This window comes from Protopterus annectens, chromosome 4.part0, assembly GCF_019279795.1.
Source record: "Protopterus annectens isolate FY-2018-M chromosome 4.part0, PAN1.0, whole genome shotgun sequence".
NCBI classification, from domain to species: Eukaryota; Metazoa; Chordata; order Ceratodontiformes; family Protopteridae; genus Protopterus; species Protopterus annectens.
The window spans coordinates 479,558,647-479,582,958 of record NC_056733.1 but is presented as its reverse complement, the minus strand read 5'-3'; the positions used below and the strand labels follow the sequence as shown (position 1 = coordinate 479,582,958).

The following is a 24,312-nucleotide window of genomic DNA, read 5'->3' as shown; positions in this document are numbered from 1 at the left end:
TCTTGTGCTAGATTTAACAAACGCACTATTAAGAGAAGGTTAGACTGTGCCAGGTTAGTTTTTGGGAAGCGTTGTAATTATAAAATGCCGTCGGATGCTCCGCCGCCCGCTTCGTCCAAAAAGCGCAAGGACAAAGCAGCAAAGCCTAGAGTGGAAGAACCGACAGTCCCGGACGTCGGTTCTTTAGAGGGCTCAGTGGAGCCGGAGGTTCTGCCAGGAGTTTCTTTGGAGTCTCAGGGAGAGACTTTACTGTTACAGGATGTGACCTCTCAGGAGGTAGGCCAGGCTGAAGGGGCTTCTCAGGTGGCTGTTCTTCCCTCTCTTCCTAAGGTGGTTAGAGCCTCCCCTTCTGTTTCCAAGGCTTCTTTGAGAGGCAGGCCAGGTTTAACTTCAGGGGGGGTTTCTCCTAGCTCTTCAGGATCTTTGCCTAAGAAACATATGCTTAAAATGGCAGAGGATTTGATTACTATGATTAGAGGTTCTATGCCCCCTCCTGATAAGAGGCCTAGGGTGGAACCTGAGTTTGAGAGTTTTGAGCAGTGTTCGGAGGCTTCTGAGTCTTGACTGAAGACTTGCAGGAGTTTCCTCCTTATTCTGATTCTGATGTGGATGATTCTACTCCTTCAGCTTCTCCTCCTGAGGATTTTTCATTTTCAGAGACTCTGCATTCCATGAGGGAACATTTTAAATGGGAAGGTCAAGATTTCTCTGATTCCAGGAAGAGGCTTAGGGAATTCTTGTTTTACCCCAGCATAGGCCTTTAGCTATACCTCCTGTTCTGAATGTGGTGGAAGATGTTTTTGCAGAGGCTTCCCTAAACCCTGATTCTTTGCCTCCTGCCCCAGTTAAACCGGATAGGTACTATAGGGTGCCTGAAGCTCATAAGTATCTTGTTGAGAGTCCTAGGGCAGACCCGGAAACTGTCTCTCAGGGGCCTAAAGGTGTTAAGGCTTCTGTTGTTAAAAATCCTGTTCCTCCTGATAAAGAGGCAAGGGCTTTGGATAGATGGGGAAAGAAAGTGTATACTTCTTCCACTTTAGCCATGAGGGCGTTAAATTGCCAGTTTCACATGTTAAAATATCAAAATTATCTCCTTTCACAATTGAAGTCTAAGGTGGATGCTCTGGCGGAAGGTATTGAGTGTTAAGAGTTGCAGGATTTAGTTCATGTGTCTGAACAGGTGGGTAAGCATTCCTTGCAATGTGGTTTTGATGCTGTGCAGGCCTCCTCGAGGGTGGCTGCCACTGGTTCTGTTCTTCGTGGCACGCCTGGTTGAGGGATCAGAATTTAGCTGAGCATGTTAAGACAAGGATTTTGGATGCTCCTTTACAGTCTGACGTGTTGTTTGGTTCGCCTGTGGAAGCAGTTTTAAAGAAAATGGAGGACAAGGCTAAGTCTATGCAAACTGTTAAAGATTTTTTGCAGGTGCAGCCTCCGAAGTTTAGTAGAAATTGGCCTACTAAGGGATGGACATATCCTGCTTATGATTCCCAGTCTAGGGGTAGGTCTAGGCGTGGTAGGGGCAGAGCTCAAGGTTCTTTTAGGCCTAGAACAGGGAGTTCACCTGCTCAGACTTCTGGTGAGGGCAGGGGTCAGTCCTTTCGTAAACAGACCCAATGACCTGCCTTTTCAGCTGCCAGTACGTCCTCGTCTGGCAGCACCTTTGGGAGGAAGGTTGGCTCTTTTCAAAGAAAATTGGGATTTAATTACCCAAGACAGATGGGTTTTGGATATCATTCACCATGGTTACAGGTTTTATTTCCATACCTTGCCTCCTTTCAAAGGCATGCCAGACATTCCTCCTCTACAAAGAAAAGAGGCTCACAAGCAAATTTTTCTGTTACTCCAAATAGGGGCCATTCAGCCAGTTCCTGTGCCAGAAAGGGGCCTAGGATTTTACTCTCGCCTGTTCCTAGTACCAAAGAAGGGGAACACATGGAGACCAATTTTGGATTTATCTATCCTCAACACTTATCTGGACATTCCCAAGTTCAAAATGTTGACGTTACAACAGCTTTTACCTCTGCTGGGCAAAGATCACTGGATGGTAACTTTAGATCTCAAGGAGGCTTACCTTCATGTGCCTATCAGACTAAGTTGCAGGAAGTATCTGCGTTTTCGAGCTGGAAATTCCCATTATCAGTTCTCTGCATTGCCCTTTGGCTTATCTACTACGCCCAGAGTATTCACAAAGGTTCTGGCTCCAGTGATAGCTTACTTCAGGCTAAAAGGAATTCAAATCTATCCTTACTTGGACGACTGCCTGATTCTGGCTCAAGAAAAGGAAGACCTTTTACAGCATTTGGAATATGTGATAGCAGTGCTAAGATGCCTAGGGTATTCTGTGAACGAAATAAAGTCCAGTCTAGTACCCTCTCAAGACATGTGCTTTCTGGGTGTGAGACTGAATACAGCAGCCCAGATGGCCTTTTTAACCCCGGACAAACAAAAGAATCTTTCCATTTACTTCCATCAACTATCTCTTCAGTCCGGGCTGACTGCAAGGACAGTCCTTCAAGCCTTAGGGTTCATGGCATCTTGTATTCTGGTGCTTCCCAATGCCAAACTGCATATGAGGAAGCTGCAATGGTATCTCAGAAATGTATGGACACAGCACTGCCAGGATTTGGACACTGTCATTCAAATAATACCTTGCATTCAACAGGAATTTTGTGGTGGGCTCAGGAATGTCACCTAAACAAGGGACTCTCTGTGACCCGGCCAGAGGCGAGTCAGATTCTAACGACAGATGCCTCAGACATTGCTTGGGGAGCTCATCTAAATGGAAAGTGGATACAAGACAAGTGGCCTGCCAGACTACAGCATCTACATATCAACATGAAGGAGATGTTAGCAGTCCAGTTTGCATTAATGGCTTTCAAGGAGTTACTTCTTCCAGGGCAGGTGTTGATTCTAACAGACAACACAACTGTCATGTGGTACATCAACAAACAAGGGGGAACACATTCTTACCCGTTGTGCAGGCAAGCAATGATTTTATGGGAGACTGCGCTCAGCTTGCAACTAACTCTTCAGGCAAGGTTTCTGCCGGGAGCACAGAACTCCTTAGCAGATGTGTTAAGCAGACAAATCATGGATCCCCGGCAGTGGAAACTGGATCTTCATGTATTTCGAAATTGACAGTGTCATGGGGAACTCCAGACATAGATCTGTTCGCTTCTCCACTAAACCACCAGCTGCCAAAGTTTTGCACAAAGAGGTTTCATCACACAGCTTGGAAAGTGGATGCTCTTTCTTTCAGTTGGAAAAATCTTCATGTGTATGCCTTTCCACCTCTGCCTCTTCTCCCAAAGGTGCTCCTAAAGGTCAGACAAGACAAGCCAAGGATGATTTTAATAGCTCCAGATTGGCCTCGGCAACACTGGTACCCATTACTGAGGAGTCTGGTAAGGAAGCCTCCATGGCCTTTACCTTTGATTCCACACCTGTTGTCTCAGAGGGACGGTCACCTGCTCAATGTCAAGCTTCACTCTCTTCATCTAACAGCCTGGCATATTCTGTTTTGAAACACAGCAGGTCTCAACTTCCTCAACAAGTTTTAAATGTGATTATGGAAGCCAGAAGACCTAGTACAAGGAAAGTGTACGCAGAAAAATGGAAGAGATTTTTATTTTGGAGTGCAGCAAACAATTTGGAGATTTCTGAGCCTAATTTGAGTGTGGCTCTTCAATATCTTACTGAGTTACTAGACAAAGGTTTGTCTTTCTCTTCCATTAAGATTCATGCTGCAGCAATTTCAGCTCACTATGATTGTGACCCACCATTGTTTTCGCATCCTTTGTTCAAGCAATTTCTTAGAGGGGCAAAGAATATAAGACCCCCACGTAGAGCTCCTACTCCTGCTTGGGATCTCAATTTTGTGTTGGAGAAACTTACTCTACAACCTTTTGAGCCTCGGCTACTGCTGAATTGAAATACTTGTCATGGAAGACTGCTTTTTTGTTGGCCATTACTTCTGCAAGAAGGGTTTCTGAATTGCAGGCCCTTATGGCGGTAGAGCCTTTTTTGATTTTCCATAAGGATAGGGTATCATTACGTACTAATCCTTCTTTTATGCCTAAGGTGGTTTCTAGTGTGGCTTTAAACCAAACTATTCATTTGCCTACTTTCTATGCAGATCCCCAAAATAAGGGGGAAAAGATTTTGCACACTTTAGATGTACACAGGCAGTTGCGTTATTATTTAAGCAGGACCAAGGATTTTAGGCAGTCTCAGCAGTTGTTTGTTTCTTTTGCTTTGAGTTCTCAGGGCAAGCCTGTGTCAAAACAAACTATTTCTAAGTGGATTGGGTTTTGCATTGCATTTTGTTATTCCCATCATGGCAAGGAGATTCCAGCTGGGATTAGGCCTCATTCCACTAGGGCTACTGCCACTTCAACAGCATTCCTAAGGGGGGTGGCAACTAAGGATATTTTGGAGGCAGCTACTTGGAGTTCAGTGCATACTTTCTCTAAGCATTACCACCTTCCTCTCTACTCTAAATCTAGGGCTGGTTTTGCCACAGCTATTTTGCAAGGCATGTTGTCAGCTCCTGCTTCCTTATGATTTGCCAGCCTCCCTTACCTCTGCTTTGGGATTCTACCCAATGGTTAGGACTGCAGCAATGTGGAATGAAGAACATAGTACAGTTTTGTACCTACCATAAATGTAGATGTTCGAGGATCCACATTGCTGCAGTCCAATTTACCCTCCCTCCTTCCCCTCTGTGTTTAGGGGTGGTTGTGTGGGTGAGGTTATACTCTTGTAATTTTGTATATATTGTACATATTTCTGGTGCAGGAGTGTTTGGTGTTTTTGGTTTTGGCCTTGTCTTTTTAGGGTCTTCTGACATCTGGGGCAAGAAAAGACTGAGGATATGACGTCGGTCATGCGCATTAGTACCCTGACGTCCTGACGTCAGACTAATGCGCCTTGACCGACGTCAGCCATATACTTTGGTATTCGGGCCGACTGGGACAGCGGACTACCCCAATGGTTAGGACTGCAGCAATGTGGATCCTCGAACATCTACATTTACGGTAGGTACAAAACTGTACTTTTATATTATGGCATCATCCTTTTAAAATGTTATAATGCTGCTTAATGTTAAGTTCATACTAGCACACAGTCTGTGAACTTCATCATGGTTCTCTCTGTATAATCTTGGGAGGCACATATTGGATCATTTTACTCACACATGGTGTGAGGGCATGTGATTTTAAATTTCGTCCTGTGTTTTAATTGTTCCTGTAGAGGGATTTTTAGCTTGAGTATTTTGCAAGGGTTTAAGTGCTTATTTTTGTTATGTCAGCAACCTATACTGAAGATCTGGGATTCTGAACTTGTTTCAGCTTCTTTAAGTAGGCATTATGTTATGAAAATATTTAGGTAGGGACTCAGATAGTGTAGGACAGGTCCTTCTCTCCTTGAACAATTAACAGTCCACACAAAACATTAAACTGGACTATTTCTCTTCACTGATCTTGGTAGAAAAAACACTTGGTGCTCCCTCCACCAGCAAATTAACACGAAAAGATGTGGAACATCCCTCTGTGGCAAAAGTGGAAATCTAAAGGTGTGCCTTTTCCCCTCTAAATGGCTGGATATCATCTGCTGCGGAGTACAGCCACTGCTATTGCAGTAATATAATATTTGGTAATGTCAAGAGTACTTTGAAATTTAAGATGTGCTGGCAGAATTATGATGTAGACTAAATCTGTTTGTGTATAATGCTGGATTGTGAAACTTGTATTGAATAATTATGTCCTATATTGAATGTTGTGGTATGCTGTAAAGTTAAAAAATTATGGGTATGATACTGTCAAATTGCTCCTCTTGATGTATTCAATAAATGCTTGTCCAAAATGTTGGTTTTGTATTGTCCCATCTTTGTCACCATTTCTGTGTCTTGGTGAATTGTACAGCTGTTCAGCATATTTGTTGGTTTTAAATGTACGTATTTATTAGGGTATTTTAGGTACTTAATGGGAAGCGGCACATGATTTCTTGACTTCACTAGCACCTTGCCATTGAGAGAGCTATCCTGTTCAGTACATGTTGGAAATGCTCCAGGAACTTGGGTTCAAGCCATTCTGTTTTAAATCTGTTTTTCCTAAATGTCTGCCAAGTATTTGAAATTAAATCATCATTCTGGTTTTGTAATGTCATTCTGTTTCCCCCAAGTGAACTTAACCTTTACTGAAATGTGTTATTTTCGTTTAAGGTGGTTGATCACTATGAAAATCCTAGGAATGTAGGCTCCTTGGACAAAAATGCAAAGAATGTTGGGACAGGATTGGTGGGTGCTCCAGCTTGTGGAGATGTCATGAAACTGCAGGTAGGTTAATGTTAAGCTGTATTTAATATATGTAAATGATTTATATATTTATTTATATTTGTAAGTACTAGGTAAGATGGAGTGCATCAGAGTTTTTCTTGTGTCAGTGTGCAAGACCAGTGTGTTTCTGTTAAATATGGGTGTGTTTGTGCAGGATTAGAATACTTTTATCATGTACATGCTGTGAGTGTATATGCCTTTTTGTCCCTGTTCCTTTGATCTTTGGGCACTGCAGAAAACCCAGCTGCTATGAAACCAGGGGATCTGCTACTCACATTGAAATACTTTTATAATTATTTATTTATTTGTTAAATACTGATTTAGTTGTAAAATTAAGTATAGTATAAAAAGTGATTACCACAAATTAATACATTTTTCTATTTTATTCAAATATGCGATTATCAACACTCTTCCCCTGTATTTGGAGGTACCATTAGTTTGCCCTACCAATGTTAATAGCACTTAAATGTATAACTAATGCTCAGAAGTGTGACTTCTAAAGACTTGCAGGAGGCAGTTTGAGTACACTTACATAAGTAACTGTTAATTCAGATTGTGGACTGGTTTTGGCTAAAGATCATTATACAGCAGGATGTGTGTTAGCCTGAGACTGCAGAACAGTAGCGGCAGGTTAAACTAGATTTTCTTCAGACAGTTCAGTATTCTTCAGCTGAAGTCAGCAGTGGTTCCTAGATGTATGCCATCAGAATGGAGGATGGAGAGACTTGCTATTGCATTACATTCTCAGTAGTGGAGTCTTCCTCTGGAAACTCTACTGTCTTTCGTTGCACGTGTAGTTAATTTAGCATATGTCAGTCTGTTACTTATATTTACTAGTGAAGGATGCACAAGTAGTTATTGATGTCATTCCATATCACTGTTGCAGTATGTCTCCTGCCAAGGGTAGCCCAACGTTTGGCCAGTGTACCAAAGCCTTTGGAGTTTATAGATGTCATATGTCACGCGTATGCTCCCCGCGCAAGGCATAGGGCATAAGGGTGACGTACGGATGTACAGTCCTCAGAACTTCTTTGCCACCAGTCTGAACGTCATCATTGAATGTCTGTCTGATAGCTGCTGCTTCTGTGCAGGATACCAAGTTGGGTTTCAGATAAGTGCTGCTTTGGGGTTTCTTCTTATCGCCTCCTGTGTATATTTTGGCGTGTTTACATGTCATCCAGAAAGGGAAAATGTCAGTGTGGGAGGCAGATTCCCCATAAAGACCATCATGAGCAGAGGCTCTTCTGTTTGGGTGCTTCTCACAACCATAAGCAGTGTTCTGTCTGCCAAGCATTTGTCCCTGAGACCTGACATAGTCGTGTCTCCTCAGTATCAGTTTACCTAGAGAACCAGCATCTAAAATTGTTGGTACAAGGTGCTGTGGTGGAGTCTTCCCATCCTGAAGGTCAACTGCCTGCCAAGAAAAAGGCCAAAAAACTCCGGCCTCATTTGGCTGCTGTCCCACTCCCCCACCCCCAGATGTCTCTGTCTTGAGTCTGGTGAAAGCCCACAGGATGGGTCCATTGGTTGTTTCGGATTCTTTTGCCGCAACCCCGTTGGAGACCAGCATGAATCTGACTTTTTGCATACCTTTGCAGACTTTACAAATGTCCACTGTGGACATTGAGGGGGAGCCTCAGCTGATTTATATTTGAGGGACCGAGGGCGATAGAGCTACTTCTAGTTAGGGAGGAGATTCCTACTACTTTGGTTGAGTGTCAGCAAGGGTCCAAACCTCCTAGGGTTTTTCAGGCAGATGCTCCTCAAAAAAAAAAAAAAAAAAGGCATACTTCCCCCTACTGTTAAAGATCTCCAACTCGAATGGCTGGATTTTATGCAGGGGTTGTTTAATGCTTCAGTGGCCTTAAAGCCTCCTCAGGTGTCTCTGTGCCTGCTCCTCCATGGTCATCTACTCCTCTTAAGAGGCCCAAAGAGCAGGAGTCTTCAGAAGATGATTTGGATTCTGGGGAAGAGTGTTTGGAGCCTTTGGTATATTCTTCTCAAAGCCCTTCTCCTTTGGATTATGGGTCTGAAGAAGTGGAATTTATTAGTCCAGATTCTCCCTTAGAAGACCTCTGTTTTGGGGACACTTTTTCTCACGATAGAATTTTTTAAATTGAACTGTTGTCAGGTTTCTGATATTCAAAAGAGATGATATGAAGTCCTCCAGATGGAGTCTCCCAAACCCTCTGCTTTTCCTCCAGTCTTGGCTGCCTTTTTAGATACCTTTATAGCAGCTTCTGTTGCCCCCTGATTCTTAGCCTCCAGCCCTAGGAATCTTGACAGATTTTACAAGGTTTCTGATGATTGTAAATTTTTGTACAAATGTCCTTCTGCTGAGCCTTCTGTAATGTCTATCTTTTCTGACAATGCTAAACTTTTGCATTCTACTAAACTACTTCCTTCTGATAAGGATAGTAGAGCCATGGATCGTCTAGGCAAAAAGTCTGTACTGCTGCCACCCTAGCTTTTAGGGCTATTAATTAATAGACTTGTATGCCCAAGCATGTTTTAGCCCTTCTTTCTCAAGCTTTTCAGGCACTTTCTGATCTCCCCGATTCAGAAGAGAAGGTATTGGCCCTTTCTTTTTTGGGTTCTACATCTCAAGTGGCTTGCCACTATTAAATGTAGTTATGATCCAGCTGATGCTGCCTCTAGGGCTGCTGCATTTGGTTCTGTTTGGAAATGTTACTCTTGGCTTTGTCTTCAGCCTTTACATGATGATATTAAAACTAAATTGTTGGATGCCCCTCTTGATAATAAAAACTTGTTTCGCTGTGCTGCTGCTGAGCTTTTTAAGTCAATTCCAGCAAGGCCTTACTTTTGTTCTGGAGGGAAACATATTTTTGTTTCTCCTATCCCTAAATTTCAGAGAAATTGTCCATCCAAATCTGCCTTTGTCCACAGCCAGTCTCACCCTCCACCAAAAGGTAAAAAGGATTGTAGGCATGTACCCCCTGCTAAGTCTACTCAGACTCCCCCTCCCCCTCCTCCTCAGAAGCCTTCTTTTTAAGACAAACCAGGTTCTGTCTGACCGTTTGCTTTCCATAGGCCACATTCCTTTATCCATTTTGTGGATCAGTAAGTATATGTATACCTTAAAGAAGCTTTCCATGGGCTTGCACATGTGTTTAAATACTGAGCACATGCGAGCCAGACTGACATTTTGTAGAGAGCTGTTGAGATGTAAGCATGCATGTATGTAATGGTCTGTCAGTTAATCAGTTTGTTTGTTTTATGTTGTTGTTACCCATCCTTATGTGTTTCTATATAATAAAGCATATAAATGAACTACCTTTCCTGTTCATCTTGAATCATAACATAGGGCGAGTGACACATTTGTCTTTCCCTTTCGCTTCCCAGTTGTTTGTGTCACTCAAGACACTTGGGTTTTGTCCATCATTCGCCAAGGATATTTTATGGTGTGGAAATCCATTCCACCTTTTCTGAACATCCCTCAACTTCCTCAAGAACAGTTTCCTTTCTTTCCAGACCTGCTTCATGCTGTTATAGCTCAGGGCACCATTCAAGTTGTGTTCTCTGCCATGAGTGGAAAGGTTTTTATTCCAGGATGATGATCTTCATGTTTCTCTGTTGCAGTCCATCACACTTGGGTTATCTGCCTGCAGGGTAGCCCTCAGTCAGCCCGAATACCAGAGTCTTGGGATTTCTGCGTCGGATGCTGTCGCCTCTTCCATGGCATCAGGGGTATAAAGCATGCAGCCGATGTCATTATATCAGTTTTTCTTGCCACGCGGTAGCCCAAAGCAGAAGCAGTTCGCAAGTGCCGGTCGGCCGCTACCTGAAATTTTCATTGTTCGAGTTTCAAACCTGAAGTCTTCTAAAGCTAAGTACCCCGTTGGGGACCCTTTTTTCTTGCTCTAACCGATGTCAGAAAAAGTGAACAATTGTCTTACCTGTGGAAAGCAAATACCTCACAGAGATTTTCATTCGTACTGCATAACCTGTTTAGGCTCAGACCACGATGTTCCTCGCTGTCGGTTTTGTGCCTTGTTTAATGGCCGAACTATCCGTCGTCGGGCTATCTTTCTCGCTAAATTCTTTCGCTCTCATTCTCCATATTCTGAAATGGCTTCGATAAGCCATCCGACTACCGATCTTCCGAAAAAAGTGTAAGGATAAAGATAGAAACAGACAGCATAGGGTCCAAAAATGCAGACGACACTTCCGTTAAGCTAGTTGTCAGTCCTCCGGTACTCAGTGAGGCGTTTTCACAGCCCCTGATACTCGCTTCTACAGATTCGCAGGCTTCTGCTGAGACCTATTCGGAGTCCAGTATGCCGTGAGATGCTTCTTCAACTATGGAACCTGCGGATGTCTCTACCTTGGATGGGTCCAGAGCCGCTGTATTCCAACGTTCCGATGTGCGTATTAAACTGACAACTTCATTTTTGACTAAAACTACCTGAGTTTCTCAGGCCCAGAGTTCGCACTACGCCTAGAAAACCAACAACCAAAGGGCATGCTCAAGCTCCCATGCCACAGAAACAAATGCTTAGGATGGCTGGAGACCTTATAACCTTAATTAGGGGAAGTCAGTCTTCCCCCTCTAAAAGACAAAGAATTGATTTTCCTTCTGATTCCACAGACCATGAGTCCAATGACTGTGATCCCTCTGATTACCAGGACATACCCTTATCTACCTATGAGGATTCAGATGCAGAAGATTCCATTCCCTCTGCCTCCCCTCAAGAGGATTTTTCTTTTGGTGAAACCTTGCATACCTTAAGAGAGCATTTCGACTAGGAATGCCAGGACTACCCTCAGTCCAAAAAGAGACTCAGAGAATTTTTAGACTTGCCTCAGCACAGGCCTCTAGCTATACCCCCTGTCCTGGATATTGTACATGATGTCTTCATGGAATCCAGTCTTATTCCTGATACTTTACTACCAGCTCCTATAAAGCCTGACAGGTACTACAGAGTACCTGACTCTCACAAATTTCTCTTTAAGAATCCCACTGTGGATCCAGAGACCATTTCCCAGGGACCTAAAGGCATTAAGGCTACTACAGCCAAAAACTCTACCCCTTTGGACAGGGATTCTAGAGCTTTAGCCAGATGGTGGTAAGAAGGTATATACCTCTGCAACTCTTGCCATCAGGGCTTTGAATTGCTAGTTTCACATGTTGAAGTACCAGCAACATATTATGGGAGTAATTAAACAAAAAATGTTGTTGCTTCCAGATTGTACAGAAAATAAAGATTTACAAAAGTTGATGCATTCTGCAGACCAAGTTAATAAACATACTTTGCAGTGTGAGTTTGATGCCTTAGAAGCATCTTGCAGGGCTGCTGTCACTGGGTCGGTACTGAGAAGGCATGCTTGGCTGAAGGAACAAATCTTGCCAGACCACGTCAAAGCAAAATTACTAGATGCTCCATTAAACCAGGAATGTTTGTTTGGCACAAAAGCAGAAGTAGTTCTCAAAATGATGGAGGAAAAAGCTAAATCTATGCAAACTGACGAAGACTATTCTAACACTAAAAATAACGCTACTTCTGTTAATGGTGAAACTGAACAAGCGATGTCCTTGCCTTCTGTTGAGAAAGCAACTGGGTTGTTGGGAGATAATGACTCCGTCTCAACATCTGATAAGTTTAGTAGTAATATGAATAATGCTTTTTGCACTAAAAATGACGATGTTATTGCTAATGCAGCAGTGCATAGTATCGACAGGAATTATGATGTTCATCGTGTTTCACTGTTGCAGTCATCACTGTAGGGTTCTTCCTGCCGGCAGGCAGCCCTCGGTCGGCCAGAATCCCAAAGTCTGGGTCCGGCATCGGCTGTTCAGTCATGCTCCCTGACGTCAGAGCGCCAGACAGGAATTATGTTTTTCCTATTGTAGGAATGAATGAAGTTAATATCAGTCCTATCAACATGCATACAAATGCTGGGTTACTTGGTCAACGTAACTGCAATAATTCAACGATTTTTAAAACTAGTTTAGCATGTGTCAATGATTCATCTAGTGCTGAGTGTTTTAATGAAGCTGTTAACTTAGTGGATGAGAATTCTGGCCATATTGCTATGCAGACTGCTAGCTTAAGTAAATCTACCTTAGACAATGGTATGGTTTTGGCATCCAATATAACACATGCTAACTATTTAACTAATACAGAACCTGTGGTTAAACCCAAGGTGTTTTCCTCTATGAACAGCAATAATGTGAGTAATGAAGGCACACGTTCTTCTGGGGTCTTTTTTTAGACAAAGCACTGCCCATAAGGCAGGACAAACATATGAGCAGGTCCAGGAGCCGCAGGCGATGAGGGAGGATACAGTCCAACCCTGCTGCTCAGAACAAGACCTTGAGTACATAAGGTCGCAGATGAACAACTTGGATTTCAATTTATCCTCAGTTACTCTTACTGCTGAAGAACTCTGTGTTGAATAAGGGTCTCTCCTTTGTTCCCGCTAACAATATGAATTTGGTGGATACTGTTTTAGATATTAATGTTTTTGCAATGAATATAATGCTTAAAACCATATATGATAATACTTGTGGAGTTGACAACGTTCATAATTTAAGAAAACAGAGTTGTTTTGTTCCTAACAATTCACCGGCCATGGATACATTTATTAAGATGTGTGAAAGTGATCTTAAGGAAAGTGACTAGTGAGAAAATGAAGGGCAGTTTTTACAACTTGACTGCTAGAGAAGATCAAGCCCTGCGTACTTTGACTAAGGCTGATCATTTGACTATTAGACCAGCTGACAAGGGTGGTGGGATAGTTGTCCTTGATACAATGGACTACTTAGATAGAATGCACAGAATGCTACATGATGTCAATGTATATATAAATTTACAAAAAGTCCAGGTAAATGGTATCATCAGTAGACTGAATTTTTATATGTATGATCTACGTATGACTGACCAGATTGATTATTCTTTGTATACCTACTTTAGTGTAGAACATCCTACCGTACCAGTCATTTATGGTTTGCCGAAAGTGCACAAAGATCCATCAAACCCTCCCGCTTAGACCCATTGTTTCAGGAAGGGGCTGGCTTACAGAACCTATGTCTATCTGTGTTGAAAAACAGCTAAGATGTGTTTTGAACAAAATATCTACTGTCCTAAAGGACAGTAAACAATTTCTGGAGCATCTGTTTTTTTGGGCAGAGTCTAGACAGCATACATCTGTTAATGAAGTTATTTTGTTACTTTGGATGTGAACTCATTATTCACGGTCATTCCTAATGAAGAGGGAGTAGAGAATGTTAGAAGCTTTCTGAACAAAGAAAGTGAGTTTTCTAATATTAAAGTGAATGCGATTTGTGCATTACTTGATTTGATATTAGAGAACAATGTTTTTCTATTTGAGAATGAATTCTTCCTTCAGAAAGTAGGAGTTGCTATGGGCACACTAACACTTATGCCAACATTGTGCTGGCCCAATGGGAGAAGGAGATGGTATTTGTCTCTGACATGTTCAAGCAACACATTACGTTTTACAAGGATTTTGTGGATGACATATTTTTTACTTGGCATGGGAATGAGCAAGATTTAGACAGTTTTGTCAACTTCCTTGAGAATACCACATCTTATCTCTCTTTCTCACTTAAATTCTCCAAAGATAAACTGGACTTTCTGGATGTTATTGTTAGTAAGAGCATATTAGGAGATGTATCCACCAAAATGTACAGGAAACGCATGATCGACAGACCACAATGCTTTGCCAGAGATGGTCTGCACCTGTCACCCCTGGGATTCAGGTTACTGGCTAGAGCTCTTGCCACCCCTATAGTGCCTTTTTTAGGCAAAGTTCAAAGGAAAAAAAAACCCCACTGTAACAGGTACAAGCATGCAAAATCTGAAGGTAATGCTACTCAGTGCTAGAAGATTAAACCTCAAAATGCACTCTCTCAAGGCACTGCTAAAAATGGAGAACATCGATATCTTTGCAGTAACTGTGACCTGGTTCAAGGCTCCAGAGAAAACCCCTGCAATACCAGGCTACAACTCTTACCACACTTTTCGGCCACCAAACCAGGACCGAAACAGTAAAGGTGGAGGAGTGTCAATGTTCATCAAGGATATTCACACCAAATATGTCCGCACATGTGATTTCATTATTCTGAAGAAGTTTCCAGAGTGGAAATGAAAGCGCTTAATCAACTTAATTTTATTTTGTAAACTGGTTCTAATAAACTGTCTTTTATTTACACAGTCGCTGACTGAACATTTTGTGCTTTGCTACTACTATGGACTGTGTGTGGGACTGCCTTTATTGGGATCCTGTTAAGTGGAGAAAAGTTTGAGTTACTAGTGCTTGGTTTTTGTTCTCCGTTCATCCATTTTTTGGTGTTATTGGTTTTGTTGTTATAGAGTCACAGGATAACCGAGGGGCCTCACAACCTTTGAGGAACGACAGATCCTTGATCGGTGAGCTTATCAGACTAATACAAGCGTTCTCGCAACGGATACGGACTTGCCGGAAATGGAAACTTCCATTCCTTGTGCACAGCCGACCGCTGGTAATCACGCTGAGACCAACTGTTATTCTGGAGGAAAACCAAAACAAAACGAGAGAACAGCATTACAGAGTTCCACTAGAAACTATGGTGAAAATTCAGGGACTCACTCAAACGAGCGATTAAACATACGACAAAACAAGGAATCCACCATGTTTCTGGACAAATATGCTGACATTAATTTCATTGACTGGTTAAACAGAAGCTTCGGTTCCACGGAGCTTCAGGACCATGAACAAAAGAAACAGGACACTTCATATACTGAAAAATGTAAGCTTTTGAAAGTATATATGCTAAAATTTGCAAATTTAAATCTTGACAACTGGTTTCATATTGAAGGTATAAAGAGGACGCATGTGCCTAAGGGTCTTAGGCTTAACAAGTTTCCTAATGACATTATTTTGGGTTCTGCTTTTTATAACGAAATTGTGAACATATTAAATAACTGTGCTTTAGCTCTTATGAGAGCTATGATTAACAACAATAACAATTTAATTGAGAAGTTAAAGGATAAGATAGACAGAATTAACAATGAAATATGTGATGATTTGTTGTTCACTGTGCAGGAATACAAACGCAATTATTTTAGGGTTCTCAATGATGTTGACAATATCATGATTAAAAATCACAAAAGGAAGATGGGCAAACTAGATAGGGACGATAGGGCCTATGAAAACCAACAGGCTTACACTTTCGGTCCTAAAAAAAAAAGAGTACTCCAATAACCATTTTAAAAGGAGAGAGTTTACACAAACAGGTCATTACAATGTACGGTCTCGTCAATGGAAGCAAGGGAGAAATGATACACAGGTGGAAGGGGATGTCCGTCGATACAAACATACTTACAATGGGGGGAATAGCGAATATGATATCCCTTTAGAGCAGGAGGGGCCCAGGAAGTCCGAAAGGATCCGGAACTTACCCACCCATCCAACATATGCTCAAGTTATGCAGAAATACCCTCAGAGACATCAGGGGAATCGACAATACTGAGCAGGGACACTGTACTACTACCTCAGATCATCAACACTGAGAATTTTGAGGTGGACATGGAACAGTGTGGGGAATATAATATTAGTATTAATACTCACAACAGTGTTATGCATCAACAAAATGGAGAGTTTTTTATTTACAATTACACTGACATTAAAATTGAGGATAGACATTTTTCTTTATTTAAAAAGGGCTTCACTTTTGTTCCAGCCAAAAAAGTAGATTTGGCTGGAATTACTCTAGACGTAAAATTATTTACGAAAAAGTTAAATTTGGAGGCATTGGCCTCCAGTAAAGAGGTTCAAAATAATTTGCCCACTAGGCCCTATGGTGAGTTGGTGAGGAAAAGTACATACAACCCCCCTTACACAATGACATTAGTAACTTTGAGAAAGTTTTAATAAAATAAATAAAGCTTAGTTACTATCAAAATAAAAAAAGATATTTTCATTTCAACTTAAACTCAGAGGAAAGGGCGACTTTGGATGAAATTATTCATCACAATTCAGATATAAGAATTATGAAGCCCGATAAAGGGGGTGGGGTTGTTTTAATGAGCAACTGGTCTTACATTTACTAAAATGATGGATGATATAGACACACACGGACGATATACCATTATTTCAAGGAATGAACTTAACATAGCATATAAAAATATAGATCTTGTTATTGAGGACAATTTATTACAAGGTTTAATTGACGACAAGTTATATAGATTTTTTTTAAGGTTGATAAACCTTTTCTCCCTACCATGTTTGGCAACCCCAAGGTGCACAAAGGTAGTATAAACCCACCTTTAAGACCTATTGTGACATCAGATGGCTCTAAAACCCAACCATTAGCAATCTATGTGGACCCAAAATTGAAGCCCTTCTACAAATTATACCCACACATTTTGATTGATTCCTGGGATTTGTTAAAATGAATCAACTACAATACCAATTCCATTTCTCATTTCTCACTGTCGATGTAAAGGATTTGTTTTCCGTCATTCCACACAATACAGGTTTAGAGTGGTTTGAATATATGTTAACGGAATTCAAATTTCTTAATGAACATGAATTTAGACTTGTATTAGAGAACACTGAGTTGGTTCTTAAAAACAACTTTATTTACTTCAAGGGAGACATTTTTCAACAGTTGAATGGTGTGGCTGTGAGGGCAGCATGCGCCCCCATTTATGCCAATATAGTCATGTTATACTGGGAGTTACATTTTGTTTTCACTTCTCCATTCATGGACAATATTGTTAAATATTTTTGTTTTTTGGACGATATATTTATAGTTTGGAAGGGTACTCAGGAAGATATTCCAAAAGTTATGGAATTTTTCAACAGCTCTACTGAGTTTCTTAGTTTTACACATTAATTTATCACAGATGAGATACACTACTTAGATGTAGCTATCTCAAAAAATATTTTAAATGAAAAATATATGTCGAAAATCTACAGGAAGGCTTGTTTTTCTAATTCGTATCTACATTACAACAGCAACCACCCCCCTTTACAGAAGAAGAACATCATAAAAGGACAAATGGTTAGGGTGGCAAGGATGACATCCAACTATGTCGATTTCATAAACGAAATGGAATATGTACGCAAACTAATTTTGGAGAGAGGCTATCCTGACTATCTTATTAATTCTCTTAAGGAGGAGGTGATTAAGGGTTGGGGTACAAGATTTGTACCCTTACTGAACTCAGAACACAACACAGTGAACATTGGTTATAATAAAATTGGTGAGGGTAAAAATGGGGGGACTTATACAAAGAAAGATACTACTCCCTTTTTAGTTATGACATTACCCTGATGAGAAGGGCCATTGACAAGACATGGGACATGTTTAAGAGTATGCCCAACAGGTTAGAAGTATTTGACAGGCATTTGTGTTATAGCTTTAGAAGGGGCCTTAATCTTAAAAATATTTTTGAGAAGACCAGACAGGAGAATAGTGAAGAAATGTTTAATAAAAATGGAACTTTCCGTTGTGGAAGATGCTCCCAATGCGTTTTTGTAGCTAACAAGGGGAATTTACTACTACCCTCTATCCCAATTACCCTTAAGAGCAAACAGCACTACACTTGTTACACAAAAGGGATTGTATATTTAGCTTACTGTACATTCTGTTGGGCTTATTATGTGTGGAAAAACAGAAAGGCATCTCTGTCAGAGGTATATGAACACATGTATGATGTCAACAGAAAAAAAGAAACAAATGCACTTTACAGACATACTTTGTCATGTACAGAAACCAATTTTAAATTTTGGATTTTGGAAATGGTCCCCAAGGACAGTAGAGGGGGTGATTGGGAAAATAAATTGTGTTTTAGAGAACTAATTTGGCAGCCACGTTTGGATTCGAACACACCCCCCTGGGATGAATGACCATGTATCACTTTTACCAGCCTTAAGATTAAGAGCTAACAAAGTAAAACAAAAAGTAAAACAAAACAAAACAAACAAAATGACAATTAAACATTAGGATGTAAGAATGTGAACAAATTTTAGTTATGACTTTGTACAGTGGAAACATGATGTATCAGTTTTGTGTCTTGTATTATGTGTTATATAGATATTACATTTATTTACTTATCACATATTTTGAATGTATTATTTTAAATACATTTATTTTAAATACATCTATTTTAAATATATTTATTTATATTTATATGTATGAATTTAGACGGTATACTATAGGATAGGTCTAGTTTGTAGTATTAAATTTAGTGTTTTTAGAACAACTTTTTAACAGTGGTTATTGAATCTTATGATGACAAAAAATATGTGCTTTTGGTTTTATATCGTACACTTGTGTCATTAAGCTTACACCATTTACATTTATTTTTATGTCATGATGTATATATACTTTTCAACATGCTGTACTACACCTTTAACTAAACCAATTAATGAATTAATTGGAATTAATTGGACTTTAAACTAAGTATAAATATGTCCGCACATGTGATTTCATTATTCTGAAGAAGTTTCCAGAGTGGAAATGAAAGCGCTTATTCAACTTAATTTTATTTTGTAAACTGGTTCTAATAAACTGTCTTTTATTTACACGGTCGCTGACTGAACAGTTTGTGCTTTCCTACTATTACGGACTGTGTGTGGGACTGCCTTTATTGGGATCCTGTTAAGCGGAGAAAATTTTGAGTTACTAGTGCTTGGTTTTTGTTCTCTGTTCATCCATTTTTTGATATTAGAGAACAATGTTTTTCTATCTGAGAATGAATTCTTCCTTCAGAAAGTAGGAGTTGCTATGGGCACACTAACACTTGTGCCAGCATTGTGCTGGCCCAGTGGGGAAGGAGATGGTATTTGTCTCTTACATGTTTCAAGCAACACATTACGTTTTACAAGTATTTTGTGGATGACATATTTTTTACTTGGCATGGGAATGAGCAAGATTTAGACAGTTTTGTCATCTTCCTTGAGAATACCACATCTTACCTCTCTTTCTCACTTAAATTCTCCAAAGATAAGCTGGACTTTCTGGATGTTCTTGTTAGTAAGAGCGTATTAGGAGATGTATCCACCAAAATGTACAGGAAACACATGATTGACAGACCACGATGCTTTGCCAGAGATGGTCTGCACCTGTTGCCCCTGGGATTCAGGTTACTGGCTAAAGCTCTTGCCACCCCTATAGTGCCTTTTTTAGGCAAAGTTCAAAGGACAAAACCACCACCGTAACGGGTACAAGCATGCAAAATCTGAAGGTAATGCTACTCAATGCTAGAAGTCTAAACCTCAAAATGCACTCTCTCCAGGCACTCCTAAAAATGGAGAACATCGATATCTGTGCAGTAACCGAGACCTGGTTCAAGGCTCCAGAGAGCACCCCTGCAATACCAGGCTACGACTCTTACCACACTTTTCGGCCACCAAACCAGGACCGAAACACTAAATGTGGAGGAGTGTCATTATTCATCAAGGATATTCACACCACCAGGCTAGTTGCCCAACACAATGAGTCTGAAATTCTCCAGGTGCAACTAACACTAGGTAAGACTGCAATCCAAATTGTAGCTTGCTACATATCCCCCACCATGCCCCAAGATTCTCACTACACCTTTCTAAACATACTGGAAAATATTAAGATAGACCCAAACACCCTAATACTGGGTGATTTTAACTACCCTGCCATTAACTGGGAAAACTACTCGTGTACCAACACCTTTGCCCAACGGTTCTTGGAATTCATAAATTACAACACCCTGGATCAACTAATCCATAGTCCCACCAGGGGCTCCAATATCCTAGACCTGGTCATTACCAACATGGGAAATCGATGCTCCACACCTATGGTCACCCCCTCGTTAGTTAGGTCTGACCATAAGCTAATCACCCTTAACATCCACATCCCACCCCCACCCTCCAGTAAGGAAACCTTCACAAAAAAATTCTCCAAAGCCAACTTCATGCTACTCAAGTCAGAAGTGACAAACTTCATGACACCCATGCAGACGGGAACTGAAAGTTCAACTGCTGAATCCTACACTAAGGCACTGTACGAGCACATCCACTCTTGCATGACTCGTGCCATCCCAAATAGAACCAAGATGCTCTCATCCAAAAAAGGAAGCCAATCTGGTGGTCCCCTGCCATAAACAAACTTTACAACAAAAGGAAGAAACTGTTGCAGAAAAGAGGAAAATCCCAGGATGCAAAAAACTCCCTTACCAGCCTCAGTAAGAAACTGAGATCCCTCATAAAATCCTCCAAAGCTAGTTACGAAAATAAAATTGCCAAAGATTCCAAAGACAACCACAAGGCATTCTATAACTATGTCAAAAATCTAAATGGCAATGCTCAGATCTGCTCTGAGCTAAAACAGAATGGCATTAAATATACTGATCCCAAGAATATTGCCAATATCCTGGCAGATCGATTCAGTGCCAACTTCACCCCACTCTCACCCCCTAAATGGCCCATCTCAATACCGGAAGATTGCCAAATTCTGGTAATAACGGCCACACAGGTAAAATAACACACTTTCCATAGCTAAGAATACAGCATCCATGGGACCAGATGACATCCCGGACTGTGTACTACATGAACTACAATATGAACTGGCACCTCGCCTAAGTGTCATGTTTAATCATAGCCTTACCTCAGGTTCCGTGCCAACTGAGTGGCGCAGAGCTACAGTTATCCCACTCCACAAGGGGGGATCCACCTTGGATCTCAGAAACTACTGTCCCATCAGTCTGATGAGCCTTATCTGCAAGGCCCTGGAGCGTATTATCATGGAACTTATAAACAAAGACATTGGCAACCTTCAAACACTGGACCCCACTCAGTTTGGGTTTGTGAAGGGCCGATCTTGTCTCCTGAACCTGATTGACTTCTTCAAATCAGTCTCCAGAGCCATGGACAAGGGTAAGGTGGTTCACACAGCCTATCTAGACCTTGCCCTGGAATCATAGATAAACTTACTAAGCTGGGCATTAATCCTTACATCACCCAATGGGTTGTTAACTGGCTTACTGATAAAACCCACACTGTAAAAGTAGCCGAATCCAAATCCAACTCCAGACAAGTGGAGTACCTCAGGGTTCAGTCCTGGGACCGCTCTTGTTTGGCATCTACTTCTCTGAAGTACAGGCCAACACTAAGGGACTCTGTCTAACAAATTTCTCAGATGACTGCAAACTGGGAGCCATTATTGAATCCCCAAATGATGTGGATACTCTACAAAAGGACCTTACAGAAACAGATGCTTGGTGCCAGAGCCATGGGCTCAACCTCAATGCCAAGAAATGTGTAATTATCCCCTTTGGGAAAAAACATGCACCTGTGAATTACCATATAGGTGGCAGTACACTAAACACCGAAAGTGGGATTAGAGACTTGGGGACACAGGTGGACAGTGGTCTCACCTTCGATAACCACATCGCCACAACAGTCAGGAAATCCTTCTATGTGGCACACCTCATCACTAAAGGCTTTTCATCCAGAAAAAAGGAGGTCATTGTCCCACTGTACTCATCCGTCATTAGACCCATTATAGAATACAACGCCCCGTTTGGTATGTACCTCTCAAGACATCTGCAACAACTGGAAAGGCCGCAGAAATACCTCACTAAAAGAATCACAGGCCTAAAGCAGATGCCCTACGCTGACTGCCTTAAAAAAACTCCAGCTATACTCTGTCACATATCTACTCGGAGGCGATCTCTGCTTAACATACAAGGCCATGTCAAGCCCAGAGCTGGTGGATATGCTACACTTAAAGAAATCCCAATCCCTCAGAGCCACATGCTCCAGGGATCTAAACCTTGTCACCAAAATAAACAAAATATGCTGGAGGGATAGGTTCCTGACCCAGAGACTCCCCAGACTCTGGAATAGATTGCCCATACATGTCAAACAGAGTTAAGGAACCTTGACGATTGGATGGGAGAAAGGAAATTCACCCCGTGGATCATGTCAGTCGCACTGCTAGACAGGGGTCCAGTTAAGTAAATAGTGTGGGAAGAAATAGCCAGGGAATTGTTATGGCTAGGCTTGTATAGGCCCTAGGGCTGATAGCCTAGTACCAACCTGTGAACCTATGGAAAGATTGTAGGAAGAATAATATTCTCCATCACTCCAGCATTCATCCCAGGCATATTATGAAAAATGTGGTCAAGAATCAAGTGCTACACTGTAAGAGACTTCACACTGATAGTGCTGACTACACTGCTGTGGCCAAGGGCTTTACATCAGATCTTTTAGATAGAGGATACAAGAAGTTTGACATGGATAGTGCAATAGAGGAGGTTAATTCCTCTGATACTTGTAAAACCAAGCCCTATTTTTTCTGATAGCTGTCTAGTTGAAGTACAAAGTGCAGGAAGGAAAGTTAATCAACCTCTGAATAGGTTGTGTTTGACTTATTCTAATAATGTCAATGTAATATGTGATATTGTTAAAAAGAATTGGCCTATTTTATTGACTGATCCAAGTATTAGCCAGGTGCTGGGAAGTAATCCGAGCTTTAGCTTCAAGAATAATAGAAACTAGAAACAAAGGTTATGTTACAAGCACCATAATATATGTGAGAGGTTTAACTCACAGCGTTGAGGCACCCACCCCTGTAGAACCTGTAAAGCTTGTGCCTATATATGGTCTGCTTGGATGGTCAGACATCCACTAAATGATAAACCTATAGAGTTTTCTTTTTATGCTGACTGCTAAATAAACAATGTTTCTTGTGGAGCAAAGTGTAAGTTATGTAGTGCATTCTACATAGGCAAGACAAACCGTATGTTAAAAGAAAGAATTATGGAACATCTCAGTGACATACGTAATAGTAAATGCACAAATGCACTAGCTAAGCATGTAATTGATTGATACACAGCACAATTTTTAATTTTTAGTTCTACAGAAAGTTAATGTCAGTTTATGTGAAGGGGACATCAAAAATGAGACAAAATATGTTGAATTAAGATGTATTGTGGATTTTAAGGCATATTTTCCACCTGGCCTCAATAGTGCTGTGTCTTTAAAACCTCTTTTGAAGAGAAGAGGTTTACCACATTATTTTTTTATGATGTATTCCTAAGCTTTGTTTTTATTGGTTAGTGCTTGTATTTAAATCCAGGATTTTTATCAGTTTGTATTTAGGTCTGAAGAAGAGGGTTGCCTCAAGCGCTTGCCTTTCTGTCATATTTATTTTATTTATATTAAAGTGTATTAAAGTGTTTTTATCTCCAGCCGAAGTGTCTTTTTTCTATTTAAACTGCTTCAAACTAATGGCCACCAAAACCCAGCTAGCTGCAAGAAAAATGCTGCAAGCCCTAGGGTTCATGGCCTCATGCATTCTACTAATACCATATGCAAGACTGCATATGAGGAAACTTCAATAGTACTTAAAAAGTCTGTGGTGTCAGCACTCTCAGGACTTGGAAACAGTAATTCCTATCGTTCCTTGCCAAAGGGCAGAGTTCCTTTGGTGGGCAGAGGCATGCAACCACAGCAAGGGACTTCCTTTCACTCAACCCCTCGCCGCCCAAACCCTGACAACAGACACATCAGACTGTGCATGGGGGGCTCACATGGCAGGCAAAGGCATTCAAGGCAAATGGATACCAGAACAAATTCCCCTGCATATCAATCAAAAAGAAATGTTAGCTGTACCGAATGCTCTGACAGCCTTCATATACCTTATCCTTCCAGGAAACTCCTGATAAAGATAGACAACACCATAGTTATGTGGTACATAAACAAGCAGGGGGGAACTCATTCCTACCCACTCTGCAGGTTAGCCATGGGTGCACCTGCAGGCTCAATTCCTGCCAGGCAAACAAAATTCACTGGCAGACAACTTAAACAGAAATCTACTGGACCCACACTAGTGGAAACTGGAACCCAAATCATTCAGACTTCAAACTCACAGGTGGGGGACACCAGAGCTGGACCTCTTTGCCTCCCCCCAAAACTATCAATTGAGCAAATTTTGCACCAGAAATCTTCACAGCAAAGTGTGG

The 24,312-nt window shown here is 41.1% G+C and overlaps 1 protein-coding gene across 1 annotated transcript in view; it reads left to right on the top strand.

Moving 5' to 3' along the window:
• Window positions 1-24,312, top strand: part of ISCU (iron-sulfur cluster assembly enzyme) — a 488,085-nt gene that overhangs the window by 332,053 nt on the left and 131,720 nt on the right. Inside the window, exon 2 of the mRNA XM_044068407.1 lies at window positions 6,224-6,337. Within this exon, the coding sequence (XP_043924342.1) occupies window positions 6,224-6,337 (114 nt within the window). The remainder of the gene's footprint in view (window positions 1-6,223; window positions 6,338-24,312) is intronic.